This window comes from Peromyscus maniculatus, chromosome 16 (genome assembly GCF_049852395.1).
Source record: "Peromyscus maniculatus bairdii isolate BWxNUB_F1_BW_parent chromosome 16, HU_Pman_BW_mat_3.1, whole genome shotgun sequence".
Taxonomy (NCBI): Eukaryota; Metazoa; Chordata; class Mammalia; order Rodentia; family Cricetidae; genus Peromyscus; species Peromyscus maniculatus.
In genome coordinates, this window is record NC_134867.1 from 35,902,183 (window position 1) to 35,914,964 (window position 12,782).

The window sequence follows — 12,782 nt, forward strand, 5'->3', positions numbered from 1 at the left end:
AAAATAATGTATTCTCCCTGTAAATAGAAGATAAATAGGTAGATGTCAGAAAATTTGAAGAAAAGTTAAAGACAATTTTCAATATTCATCAGCATTCAAGGGAATGCATGTGATTATTTCCCTAATTCTTCATATATTAGATCAGTTGTAGAGACATACTCAGAGGTATGAGAATTTTTCTTATAAGAAACTTAATGATACTCATCATACAGAAAACCAGAAATGGTCTTCATGCTGAGTGGTGAGTTTGATTAAAGCAAACTGTACAACATGATTATTTCTGCTTCCAAATGTCCCTTCACTGGTGTCTACAGCCATTAGAATTAGGGTCAGGTCAAAGTTGCTCAATATATTTGCCTCTGCTGAGTGCATTGGTCTTATCAGTGCTAGGACGTTGCCTGGACCCTTTCAGAAAAGCGTGACTACCCAAGGTCCTCCCAACCATGATGAATTCTGAATTTCATCATACACATTTCTCTTACATGCCCTGCAGCTGAGGATCAAAGCAGAGGTCATCTCGTTTGTTTGGATTCCATTTTCCTTCAAACGTTAGGCTTCTCTGTCTGACAGCCTTAGGAAGCAGCTAATGTGTTGACTTAGTCCAAGGCAACATCACAAAGACCATGAAGAAGCGCTGGCAGCATAAGAAGGTCTACTTCATGTCAGATCAAACAACTTAGCATGTAATGAGCTCTGTGCAGAATTCTCACTACATAATCTCTCCTATTACCAGCATTTTTGTAATTGCTCAAAGCCATGTGTAGTCATAAAAGACCCTAGCAGAACAACAATGCCAGCTTTGCGGCCAGCAATGCCGGTGGAAAGAGGTCTCCTGGGTGGGCTCCTTACATGCCAGCTTCCAAAGCTCTTCACTCTTTTATGGTTGGGTGTGCTCATGTTTCTTACAAAGAACAATGACAGTAAATGGAGTGCTGCTTCATCTACAATGGAAATAATTTGGTTTTGATACCTCAGATCCAGAAATTCTGAAGTAAAATTAAGCCTAAAATTTCAAATAGGGGTTATCTGAGGTGATCATATTTCTTATGCCAATAACTGAATGGGGAAAAAAACCACTCTGATAGGAAACATTTACACAAACAAAAATAAGTAATAGTAGCCACAGAATATCTCAATATTGCCAAAATGGAAAATTCTTTGAATCAAGAAGCAAACACTCTAAAACATAATATTTATTCAAATGACAATATAGTTTACGTTTGCAAGACAGAAAGGGCTTAGAGTGGAAAAAAATACAGTTTCTCAGCTGATTTTATTGACATCAGTATACAATCACTTAATTCTCTCGAGGGCCACATAAGATACTATACAAAAACTTTAATTCCATTAAGTTTATTAATATGATCAAAACATAGACCATATGAATAAAGATAGGACATAAAACAAGATTTAACTAGCTAATTCAAAGAGAACCAAAAGAATGATAAGATCTTCAGTTGGTGGAAATTTTATGTTGGAAGTCAGTTTATTAACTAATATAAAAATAAATCTATCATAGAAATGTGATTCAGATTGAGGCAGTGTGAAACACCCAGTGGTGAGGAACATTACGGACCCATGGCTTCCTGCCTGCTCACACTGTCCGCTTTGCTTTGGAATTTCATCTCATCTAGGACCCTTCACAGCAAGGGGTTTGCGGCCATCTGCATTGTTTTCTTAGCCTACAATCAGCTACCACCACCTCTACATTTATCAGAATCCCTTTCTTTGAAGAGAGTGACAGAGCTTAATAAAAAAAAATCAGCTGAACAGTACTGTGGAGACAGGGAAATACTTAGATCTGGGTTTGGGTATCAACAGACTCAGATGAACAAGGAAACACAAGAGCTACCACTGAAAAGCATTGAGGTCAGAGGTCATAGAAAACTCAGGGACTGGACAATGCCAGAGAGAGCAGGGCTGTGCTCACCCTTGCGAGTTACACCAATGAAGGAAGGTGGAGTGGAAAGCAATTCCTGTGATGTTGTTCGTGAAAAGAAGGAGGGATGTCAGGTTGAACAGTGGATATTGAGTAACACCGAATATAGAAAACAATTAAACATTCTTTTCGTTCTGCTTGTCCAACTTTCAAAGTGGTTAAGTCAGGTCCATTTTATTTTACTAACCATAGGCACAGAACATGAATTTTTACAAGGAAACTCTTGAGAACCCCAGTGACATAGCTCAGGAACACTGGGGAGGAAAATAGAGGGTGTGTGTGTGAAAGTGAAGTTTCTGTGCTCATCACACCAATCTCTTCAGGCCCAACATGAACACAGTCTTTAACCTGACTTTAAAGGACAGTCTCAGATTCCAGACTCTAGTGTCACCAAGGACAGCAGTCACAAGCCCTGGGTGCTCAGCGTACTTCCAAGAAGCAGACAGTACACGAGCAACCTGAGGGAGAAGACGTCATGTGGAGGAGAGGAAGCTGACGTCCCACACACCAAAGGTTCTGCTTTATAAGGCCTTTTGATGTCAGGAGGTAATGCTGTCATCCCTTGAATCTGAAAAAGAACAAGGCAGTTCCTGTGAGCAGCTGTGTAAGAGCAGGGTGTGGCTTAGTTCGCTTCAGGGGCTTGAATGAGAATGACCCCACAGCTCATATATTGGAAGACTTGGTCCCCCATTGGTGGAGCTGTTTGGGAAGGGCTAGACAGTGTGGTTTTGTTGGAGTATGTATCAATAAGAGTAGGCTTTGAGGTTTCAAAAGCCCATGCCATTCCTAGGTCTCTCTCTCTCTCTCTCTCTCTCTCTCTCTCTCTCTCTCTCTCTCTCTCTCTCTCTCTCTCTCTCTCTCTCTCATTTCCCCCATAGGTTCCTATGTTTGAGTACTTGGTCCCCAGTTGGTGGAACTGCTTGGGAAGGATTAGGGGGTGTGGTTTTGTTGGAGAATGTGTGTCACTGGGAGTGGGATTTGAGGTTTCAAAAGCCTGTGCTATTCTCAGTTAGCTCTCTCTTTCTGTTTCTCTCTGTCTCTCTTTGTGTCCTCCCTCTGTGTCTTTTCTCTTTATCCCTCTGTCCCTCCCTCTGTTTGTCTCTCCCCTTCTTGGATAAGAATGTAAACTCTCTATCATCATGTAAACTCCTCTATCATCATGCCTGAATGTATGCTGCCAGGTTCCCCACCACGATGGTCGTGGAACTGTAAAAGCCCCCAATAAACTCTTTGTTCTACAAGTTGCTATAGCAGTGGCGTCACAGCAATAAAGAAAAAGTAACTAAGACAGTTGCCTATCCACCTTCACTTCTGGTGGAGATTAGGGGATAGACTGTACTTGCTGAAGAAGCCAAGCCTCAGAAGAGGCAGAAACTTTAGCCCTGGACAGGAGGGAGGGGTAAGAGGACTAGACACTATTTGGAAAGAGCTAAAGCAGGTCTCCATGGTTTCTAAGCTGCCCCATCGATTCCACTTCATCACAACTAAAGTTCCAAGAAAAAAAAAAATCTCTCTTCAAAGGGAGTTCTCAGCAATCAGAGGTTGGTTGTCCGCCAACTCCAATGATCACCAAACAAGTTCCATGACCAAACATGAAAGGACACTCAGACCACTGATCGGTGGATGGCTACCTGAAGCTTAGAATTTCCTCTTTGGGATTCAGGTGTGACAACCAGGTTCTTAGAAGATGAAAAGCGGGGCTTACCGACCACTCTGCATTGTCTGTCTTGGAACATCTCACGTTCACGGGCAGGCTAAGGACAAGCTTATTGAAGGATAGCCCTTCTTTTTTAGTCCACTTAAATTTGTTCATTGCATCCATGAAAGAAAGGTTTTTATATTGCTTCGGGCTTTTGATAATGAAAGGCCATGTCCTGAAATTAAATAATCACAATTACATTTAGTACATCACATTGCAGTATAGTACATTTCATATTTCCTGTAATTTTCAACATTCTAACATAGACTTCATGCATACTCATTTTTTTAAATATAAAAATAATTCCACATAAGGCATTTATGGACTCATTAGTTGTTACTGGAAGTCTTCTCCAAATAAGGAGACTTTCTCTTTCTTTGACATTTATTTATTTTATGTGTATGAGTGTTTTGACTGCCTATATGTATGTGTCCCCCATGCATGCCTCATGCCAAGGGAGACCTGAAGAAGAAATCAGATTCTTTGAACTTGAACAGTTATGGATGGTAGTGAACTGCTATTTGTGTGCTGAGAACTAAACTTGGATTCTCTGTAAGAACAAGTGCTCTTCACTGCTGAATGATCTCTCCAACTAACAAGTAAGGAGGCTCTTAAAGGAATGATTCATCTTCTTTAGATGCAAGTGGTTATTACTTTTATTTTTATTGCTTTAGGTGAAATTATAGGCAACCTTTATTTACACTTTTCAGTTCCATACACTGATCAAATTTTGTTGCTGGGTGGTTTGTTTTGTTTTCAGAGAGATTCTCTTCGTTCAAATTCTCTTTGTTCTTGAGAATTTCATACACATATACAACAAAATATGACCATATAATTATATGGTCATCCGCATGCCCCCAACACACTCCCTCCCAATTTCATGTCTTTTCCTTTTCTTTTCTTTTGTAACCCACCAAGTCCAGTTAGGGCTGCGCATATGAACACGAGTGTGGGGCTGTCCATTAAAGCATGGGAATCCGGCCAGTGGTTGTTAACTTTTAGACAAATAATTTTGCTTTGGAACTCTTTCCTAGGGCTTGAAAATTCCAGTTAACATTATAGCATAACTGGTAGGTATTAATGTCTGAACTGGACGATGCTACTGATGATTTGGTAAAGAACACTTCCGGTTCTTGAAAGTTACTGTAACCGGTTTAAACTTCAGAGTGTCCAGCAGAAAAGCCACCCCAGAATGTCCTGCTCTGGTTGCTTGAGAGGATAAGCACTAAAGGTTTAGAACTGAATCGGTGGCTTAAGATTACACTGAAGCTGTACGTGGTGGCATCTGCCTATAACCCTAGCACTCAGGAGACAGAGAGGGGGATGAAAACTTCAAGGCCAACTTTTGCTACCCAGTGAGTTCAAGAATAGCCTTGGCTACATGTAACTCTGTCTTAAAAAAATAATCTTACTGAAAAATTATACTTCACACCTAATATACTCTGCTTCCGTGGGCACCCTTTTAAAATAAGACACATGATTTTAAACGCCAAAGAAAGAAGATAACATGGATGTGCCTTAGTCAGCTTGAAAGGAGATTCAGGAGACTGCTTCCCCCAATGCTGCATATTATTGATTTCTAAAAAAGAAAGGTAAACTATTTACATGTCCAAAACTTGACATTAACTAAATCATAGTTGTTACACAAGATTATCATGAGTGACCGATAGCCTGTGACAGCCCCAGATGATGATTTAGGGATTGCCAGTAGTCACAGATAATCATGCCCAGCTGCTGAATCCACAGTTTAAATGCTGGGTCCTCACATCTGTTCATTGGCTTGTTCCTGCCTCTCTCCAACCTGGGCAGCCCGCTTAGGCACCCTGGATGTTATCTTTTTAAACAAGATACACAAACTATAAATCCGAGGGGCAGGAAGTTATAAAAGTAATATTTTCATGACAAAATTGAAAATTGTTTTTCATCTGTTCTAAGAACCGAGAAAATAAGAAAAGTGGGTACTATTTTAGTAGGCTTCTGTCCTTCAGCCCTAATCCCTCCCTCTAATTCAAGTCAATATAACTTTGTAGAGTCTTATATATATATTATTTAACACAGTCTTTAATGCTGAGTACTGTAATAGCAGTCAGCATCATATTACGTTAACTGTGTCATGCAGTTTTCTAAAATCTATAGCATTTTCTAATAAAATTTTGGTGACTTATAGATATAACCCAGAATTGCCATAGAGCAAACCTTGACTAGAAAGAAGCCTGTTAAATTTGCATATTCTACCATTTAAAATTTGCTGCTAGTTTTTTATACATGTAAAGTAGTTTTGATATTCAATATTAAAATGACATTTACCTTTACAGAGACAAGGTATCTATACTGAAAAAGAAAGAAAGAAGGAGGGAGGGAGGTATGGAGGGAGGGAGGAAAGAAAGAAACAGAAAGAGAGAGAGAGAGAGAGAGAGAGAGAGAGAGAGAGAGAGAGGAAAGAAGGAAGGAAGGAAGGAAGGAAGGAAGGAAGGAAGGAAGGAAGGAAGGAGAAAGGAAGGAAGAAGAAAGGAAGGAAGGAAGGAAGGAAAGAAGGAAGGAAGGAAGGAAGGAAGAAGAAAGGAAGGGAGAAAGGAAGGAAGGAAGGAAGAAGAAAGGGAGGGAGGGAGGGAGGGAGGGAGGGAGGAAAGAAAGAAACAGAAAGAGAGAGAGAGAGAGGGAGGGAGGGAGGGAGGGAGGAAAGAAGGAAGGAAGGAAGGAAGGAAGGAAGGAGAAAGGAAGGAAGAAGAAAGGAAGGAAGGAAGGAAGGAAGGGAGGGAGGGAGGGAGGGAGGGAGGGAGGAAGGAAGGAAGGAAGGAAGGAAGGAAGGAAGGAAGGAAGGAAGGAAGGAAGGAAGGAAGGAAGGAAGGAAGGAAGGAAGGAAGAAGAAAGGAAGGAAAAGGAAAGAAAGGAAGAGAAAGAAAGACCAACTTTGTAAACAGAAATGGAGGCGGTTCAGGGGTTGGAGAGCAAGTAGCTCCCTGCAATCTCCTGAAACACCACCAGGGGTCGCCTGGACTTTTACCTAAGGGGTTCAGTGTGATTAATGTGGTGGTCAATGTGACCTTTGTGCAGCTTTGCTGGCCGAAGTGAACACTGTAAGCATTCTGCAGAGCTGACTCTGAAAGCTTTGATACTATAATAAGCCAGTAAGTTAATATTTATGGAGAATTCACAGCAAAAAAAAAGTGAAAGCTGTAACTACGTGTGTTGGTAGGGCAGCCAGGGAGACGAGAGCAGACTGAATGGCCCAGGTATCGGAGACAGTGCTTGAGGACTGGGAACCTGAAAATGTAGGACCAGCCTCCTCTGAGCCTCTCTGCTTCATACTTTGTCTCTTTCGACCCTCCTTAATAAATGTCCCTTTTGTCACCTCTCACCAAAAACCTTCCAAGTTTTCTAACCACACAGCTCAGATTACTCCCTGGAGAACTGAGGAGAGAAGAGGACAGAAGAATCGCAAAAGCAAGTGTGCTAATTATTTGTTTGAAAAGGACTAAGCTTCCCATCAGAAACAGTGGCGGGATTAAATAAATAAATTAAACTAACATAAATAAATTAGATAAAACAACCAGTACCCCTGCTATTATTGGGACTAGGGTTCAGTTGGAGGAATTGAGAATGTTATAGAAACTAAAGCAGTTTCCGGTGTGTCTACGCAGACACACATATGAATAAATTGATATTATAAATAATCACTGTAGTTGATTTGAACAAATTGTGTTAATATTATACTTTAATACTGATGGATAATTTTTCTTTGCAAATCAAATTTAAACTCCGAGATACATTTTTCTTATAACACAGCAAAACGTAATACTCCCCACAGTAGCACAGAGTGTGTTTTGATTTTCTTTGCAAAAAGCATGCAATTTTATTTGTAAATTCAGTTCATCCAATGAGTCATTTCACATGTAATGAATTTAGGCATGGCTTTCCTGCTCTGTATAATGTAAAAGCAGATGGAAGAAAATAACTTGTAGTTGTTAGACCTAGTATCTGCCTGGAACCCCACGGCTGTTTCAAAGGTCTTGCTGCTAGAGTCATTCTTGGGAACAGGAAGGGGTGTGGGGAGAAGGAAAGAAATTAGGTAACTTCAACCAAGAAGCAGGGCCAGGTCCATACAGCGGAGTGAATAGCTTTACAGATTCAACCTCTATCACACAAATAAACATACGGTCAAAAATTAGTAAAACAAACAACATGCTCTTTAATGGACTTTTACTCCCGGCCATGAGGAGTAACAGACACCAACTGACTGTGATAAATGCCAACACTCATTAACAAAGTTGTACAGAATGTCTGGGTTAGGAGAGTGGAAAACAGGCAGGAAAAAACTATAACCCCAAAGGAAATGAACACAGGTCATATTTGAACACTGTGTTCATCCCAGCGTTCTGCCTGTGAGCACGCCCTGGGTCACAATGCCAAAAAGGAGAATTTCCGAGCCATAAAATGACAATCTCAATGAATTAATGAGACAAGAGTCAGAATTAAGGGATTCTGAAGTTCTGCAAGTTTCAAAGCAGAGTGCTACAGAGGGATAGATCACAGACAGAGAGAGCTCTTTAAGTCCGTAGGGTAACTAAATACGCACTTGACTAATGAGTCAAATAGATTTAAGATAAAATGGCACAAGGTTAGGCAAAGAGTAACTGGGAACTATTTAAAAAAAAAACAGAAACAAAACAAAACTATGATTCTGAGAGCTCACACGGCTGGTACACATTCAAGTTCCAAATAGCCAGAGTGGAGAGTCTTTGCTGATGACACAGGCATTCAGTGATATCTCAGAGATCCATCTTGGAGACTGGAGAGTGGATCCGGCCTTAATAGTAAAGATCAGTGGCCCTAAACCTTTATTCTAGAGTCACACTGACAGGGATATTAAAGAATTAGGGACAGTATAGTGATCATCAACACAAAATACATACATACAGTAAAAAAAAATGACTAAGCACATGAACAAGTATGTAAAGATGAACCCTAATCTAAAGACAAATTGGAGAAAGTCCAAGATCTGGAAATTGCCGAGAGACACATTACAAAATTACCACATAAAAGATATTAAAACATAAAAGATCAATATTATTAATAAAACAGGTGAAAACATCTATACTAAAAACTATAAGAAAAACCACACTAAAAACTACTGAGAAGAAGGAGAAAATGTTTTAATGAGTGATGCATACTATGTTCATGGAGTAGAATGACTATGGTTAACATGTCAGTTCTTTCTAGTTGGTACAGGAACTCCATATCACCCATATAAATCTCCTTTGGTCTTGACTGTTTGTTTTTAAACTTCTTGTCCAGGGATGGAAACAGGGGCTGTTGTATTGCTAATTGGGGCTGTCTAGTTTTTATTGGGTGGCTGATGGGTTCCTTCTGCATGCCCTGAGCTTTCTGTAGCGTTTCCAGTCATATTATTTTAGGTTTTTGTTTGGGTATTTGTTTTTAAGAAATCGATAAATTCTCTTAATCTTAAGTGTGAAAATATAATGAGCCTAGACTATCAAATTAATTTGGGAAAAGGTGGGACTTTACAGACTGTGTTTTGCTATTTAGTCTTCCTCCAGGACTACAAAAATCAAGTGTGTACCAAAGTAAACCTAGGTACATAGCCATGAACAGAGTCCACGCCAGAGTCAGCATATGGTCAAATAACTCTGCAAAATTTTTTTCCAAATTTCATAGTAAAAAGGCAATTTTTAGGCCTGCAAGATGGCTCAGCAGGTAGATGCCAACTACAATCTGAATTCTATCCCTGGGGAACACATGGTGGAAGGTAATAGTTGACGCCTGCAAGTTGTCCTAAACACACACACACACACACACACACACACACACACACACACACCCCACATATATATATATATATATATATATATATATATATATATACACACACAGCACACATACACACACACACACATACCACAACACACCACACACACACACACACACACACACATTAATAATAAATGTATAGTTTTTTAAAGATTTCTTGGAGGGCATTTCAAAAGACAAAATGACAGAAGGAACCTCAGTCAACAGTAAAACAATGAAAATCAAGCTATAGATTGAGAGAAATTATCCATGGCTCAGTATCTAACAGGAGATGAATATCCATAATATAAAGATCTCTTACCATCCAGTAATATGTGACTCAGTTTGATAATATATGAAATGTGCATAAAAGTAAAAAGAAATCACACACATTTACAGATGACTTAAGGGAAGTTTCTTGCTGTCATTCTGAAGATTAACTGTAGAGTGTTCTGGGAATGTAAAATGCCAAACAATGGAGGGACAAACTAGAAACATCAGGGGTGGTCCTAGTACCCTTGCTGTGGTCTGAATGTTTGCATCTCACTGAAGCTGTATTTCCACAGTGATGAGCCTATAGGAAGTGGACCCACCCAGGGGAATATTGCTCAGCGAGAAAAAGGCATTGAGTGAAACAGCCACAAATACAAGTGAATCCCAGCATCATTATTAATAAAGGGTCCAGACACAAGCACAGGCTACAGCCACACTTATATAAAATTCAGGAAAGAAAAAATTAACATAGTGACATACAGCAGATTTTCAGCTTCCCAGAACTTTATGGAGGAGGGGGGTTTTATGTTTTGATTGAATATGATAGGTGTGACATTGATGAAATCTTATGAAGATCTCATTAAAGATAGGTACACTTAATTTTAAATTATGCCCCAAGCAATTGACATAAAAGGTGAACACAGCATCTGGAAGCAGATCATCAAGAAGAAAACAAAACAAAATGTAACACGGCGTCGTAATCTTCTGATTGTTGAAGAAGGACAATGGGAAATCTGTCTCAGTAAAGCACAACCCTGTTGAATGACTGGAAGGAACACAGCCAGATGGAGTCTCATAGAGAGAAGACAGTCTCCAGGGTGGCAAGAGACTGGACATCCCCTTCCAAAGCTGACACATTCCTCTACAAAAATGACTCAGCCCACCAGAGAGAAGGTGGCTCCTAACAGCAGCAATAAATCCGAGGCAGGGACAATACACACATTCAACCAGGGAGCGTCCAGTCCCACCCTACAGCCCTTTCCTCTCAAAATAAGTGTGCAGAAAATGACTCATCGAATCCTCCAGCTGTGGTGTGGTGAGAAGAAAGCCTAGGTTCAAATATGTGTGATGAGGTTTGGACAGAAGCCCTCAGAATAAGCAAGAAATGAGATGGGACCCATGAAACCACAAGGCTGAAGACAATCACGTGGTACAACTTAAATACTTATAAAATATGAATAAAAGGGGTTGTAGAGATTTCTAAGTGGTCAAGAGCATTGATTGCTCTCCCAAGAGGACCCAAGTTCAATTTCCAGCACCCAAGCACCGATAGGGAGCTTGCCTATGGCTCCAGCTCCAGGTATCTGACACCTGTGGCCTCTGTGTGCACAAACACACATGTGCACATACCCACCCCCCATACACATAATTAAACATAATAAAAAAAATCTTTAAAAATACAGGAAAACTGATCTCAGAAGAAAGTAGGAACAAATGAAACTGGAGAAAGTTACAGAAATTGTTTCCTCTTAGAGTTTAATTATGTGGGTTTAATAATATGGATTTAATGAATTTAATTTAATGACTAAAAACTCAAGTTCAAGGTAATAAAGCAATAGAATAAGATGGGAGGCAGACTACAGAGCAAAGGAAATAAAGACAAAATAAATTATAATAGATAAAGTGTGGAAGATGAATACTGAGAAGTGTCAACAGTGAAAGAAAATATTTGAAGCCAGGTTTGGAGGTTCACCTCTATTAAGTCCATAACTTGAAAAACTGAGACAGGAGAATTGTCATGAGTATGTGGCCAGTCTGGAAAACACTGTATCTCAGCCTTTGCCTCTTAAAAAGAAAATACTTTCTTATATAAAAAAGGAGAAAACATCCGGGGAAAATTCTAAATAGATTAGAAAAATTATACAGCTATAATACAAGAAAACAAAATACTATTTTTCTGGGTAATGATAGCCCACAGTTAACCTAGTTTTGGAAAGTAATTCTTCCTGTAATTCCACATGACAAAGGCACAAATGTAGCATTTCCCAGGAAGATAGAAACTAAGGACACTGGCAAAGCCCATCAGGCGGTGAAAGGAATCTGTAGAGATGCCCAGTCCATGGTGATCATAAAGGATGAAGCAAGGTACATCTATTCATTTGTAAACATATAGTCATTTTTTTTTACATTTTTTGCTAATAATCACACAATTAGGAAATTTCCTGTTTGGGGTGTAGAATATATTCTAAAGAGGAAAATCTACTTGAGGTAAGGAGCAATATGATAGGAATATTTGGGAAGCTAGAGGTGTAACTCAATGGTACATCACTTGCCTGCCATGTGCCAGGCTCCGAGTTTGATCTCCAGCATTCCAATACATAAACATGCATGCATGAACACATACAAAGACACACACACACAAAGACACACACACACACACACACACACACACACACACACACACACACACACACATGTGTGCCAAAATCCAACCATCCAAATATTCAAACAAATCATACCCTTATGTTTCCAGGGGTTGAACTTAGGTCCTCACTTGCCTGGTAACAAGTGCCTTTTCCCACTGAGTCTCCTCACTGTGCCCTGTCCTAGTGTATTTTAGAATTACATTTCATGTATTGTTTTGATGTCTATTAATAGTTTATTAACCCTATGTACTTTTGTCTAATCACATCATACTTTCATTTTGAAAGGTTGAACTTCTGGAAAATTCTTCCATGCATAGGTTGTGAAGAGGATATTGGATTGTGAACCCTAATTTTCCCATTTATGATATACTGTGCAGTGTCAAGCAGTTTCCTAATCTTAGTTTCTGTTTTCTCCCCTATGGAAATTTAGCCCCATGCCCTCCTCCCCAACTGGGATCATGTGCAAGAAGGTTAAACTAACTCATGGATGTGAACAGACTTAGTAATTGCTGCTCAGTTCACATAAGTGCTTTGTGATCAGTATTTAGTGATGACTAGATGGTGCCTTCTGCACTCATGGTCACAGCAGGGCTTAGAAAGGAGCAGAGGAAAGCATATATATATATACACGATGAACAAGAAAGCACTTAGTTTACAATTTCTAATTCTTGGCTTATTTGGAACATAAATTATTATA

At 39.6% G+C, this 12,782-nt stretch overlaps 1 protein-coding gene across 1 annotated transcript in view; it reads right to left on the reverse strand.

Moving 5' to 3' along the window:
- Positions 1 to 1,178: 1,178 nt before the first annotated feature.
- The window catches only part of Moxd1 (monooxygenase DBH like 1), an 83,524-nt gene continuing 71,920 nt past the window's right edge, over positions 1,179 to 12,782 (reverse strand). Inside the window, exons 11-12 of the mRNA XM_006986693.4 lie at positions 3,645 to 3,813; positions 1,179 to 2,507 (exon numbers count right to left, since the gene is read on the reverse strand). Coding sequence (XP_006986755.1) covers positions 2,343 to 2,507; positions 3,645 to 3,813 — 334 coding nt within the window. The 3' untranslated portion in view covers positions 1,179 to 2,342. The remainder of the gene's footprint in view (positions 2,508 to 3,644; positions 3,814 to 12,782) is intronic.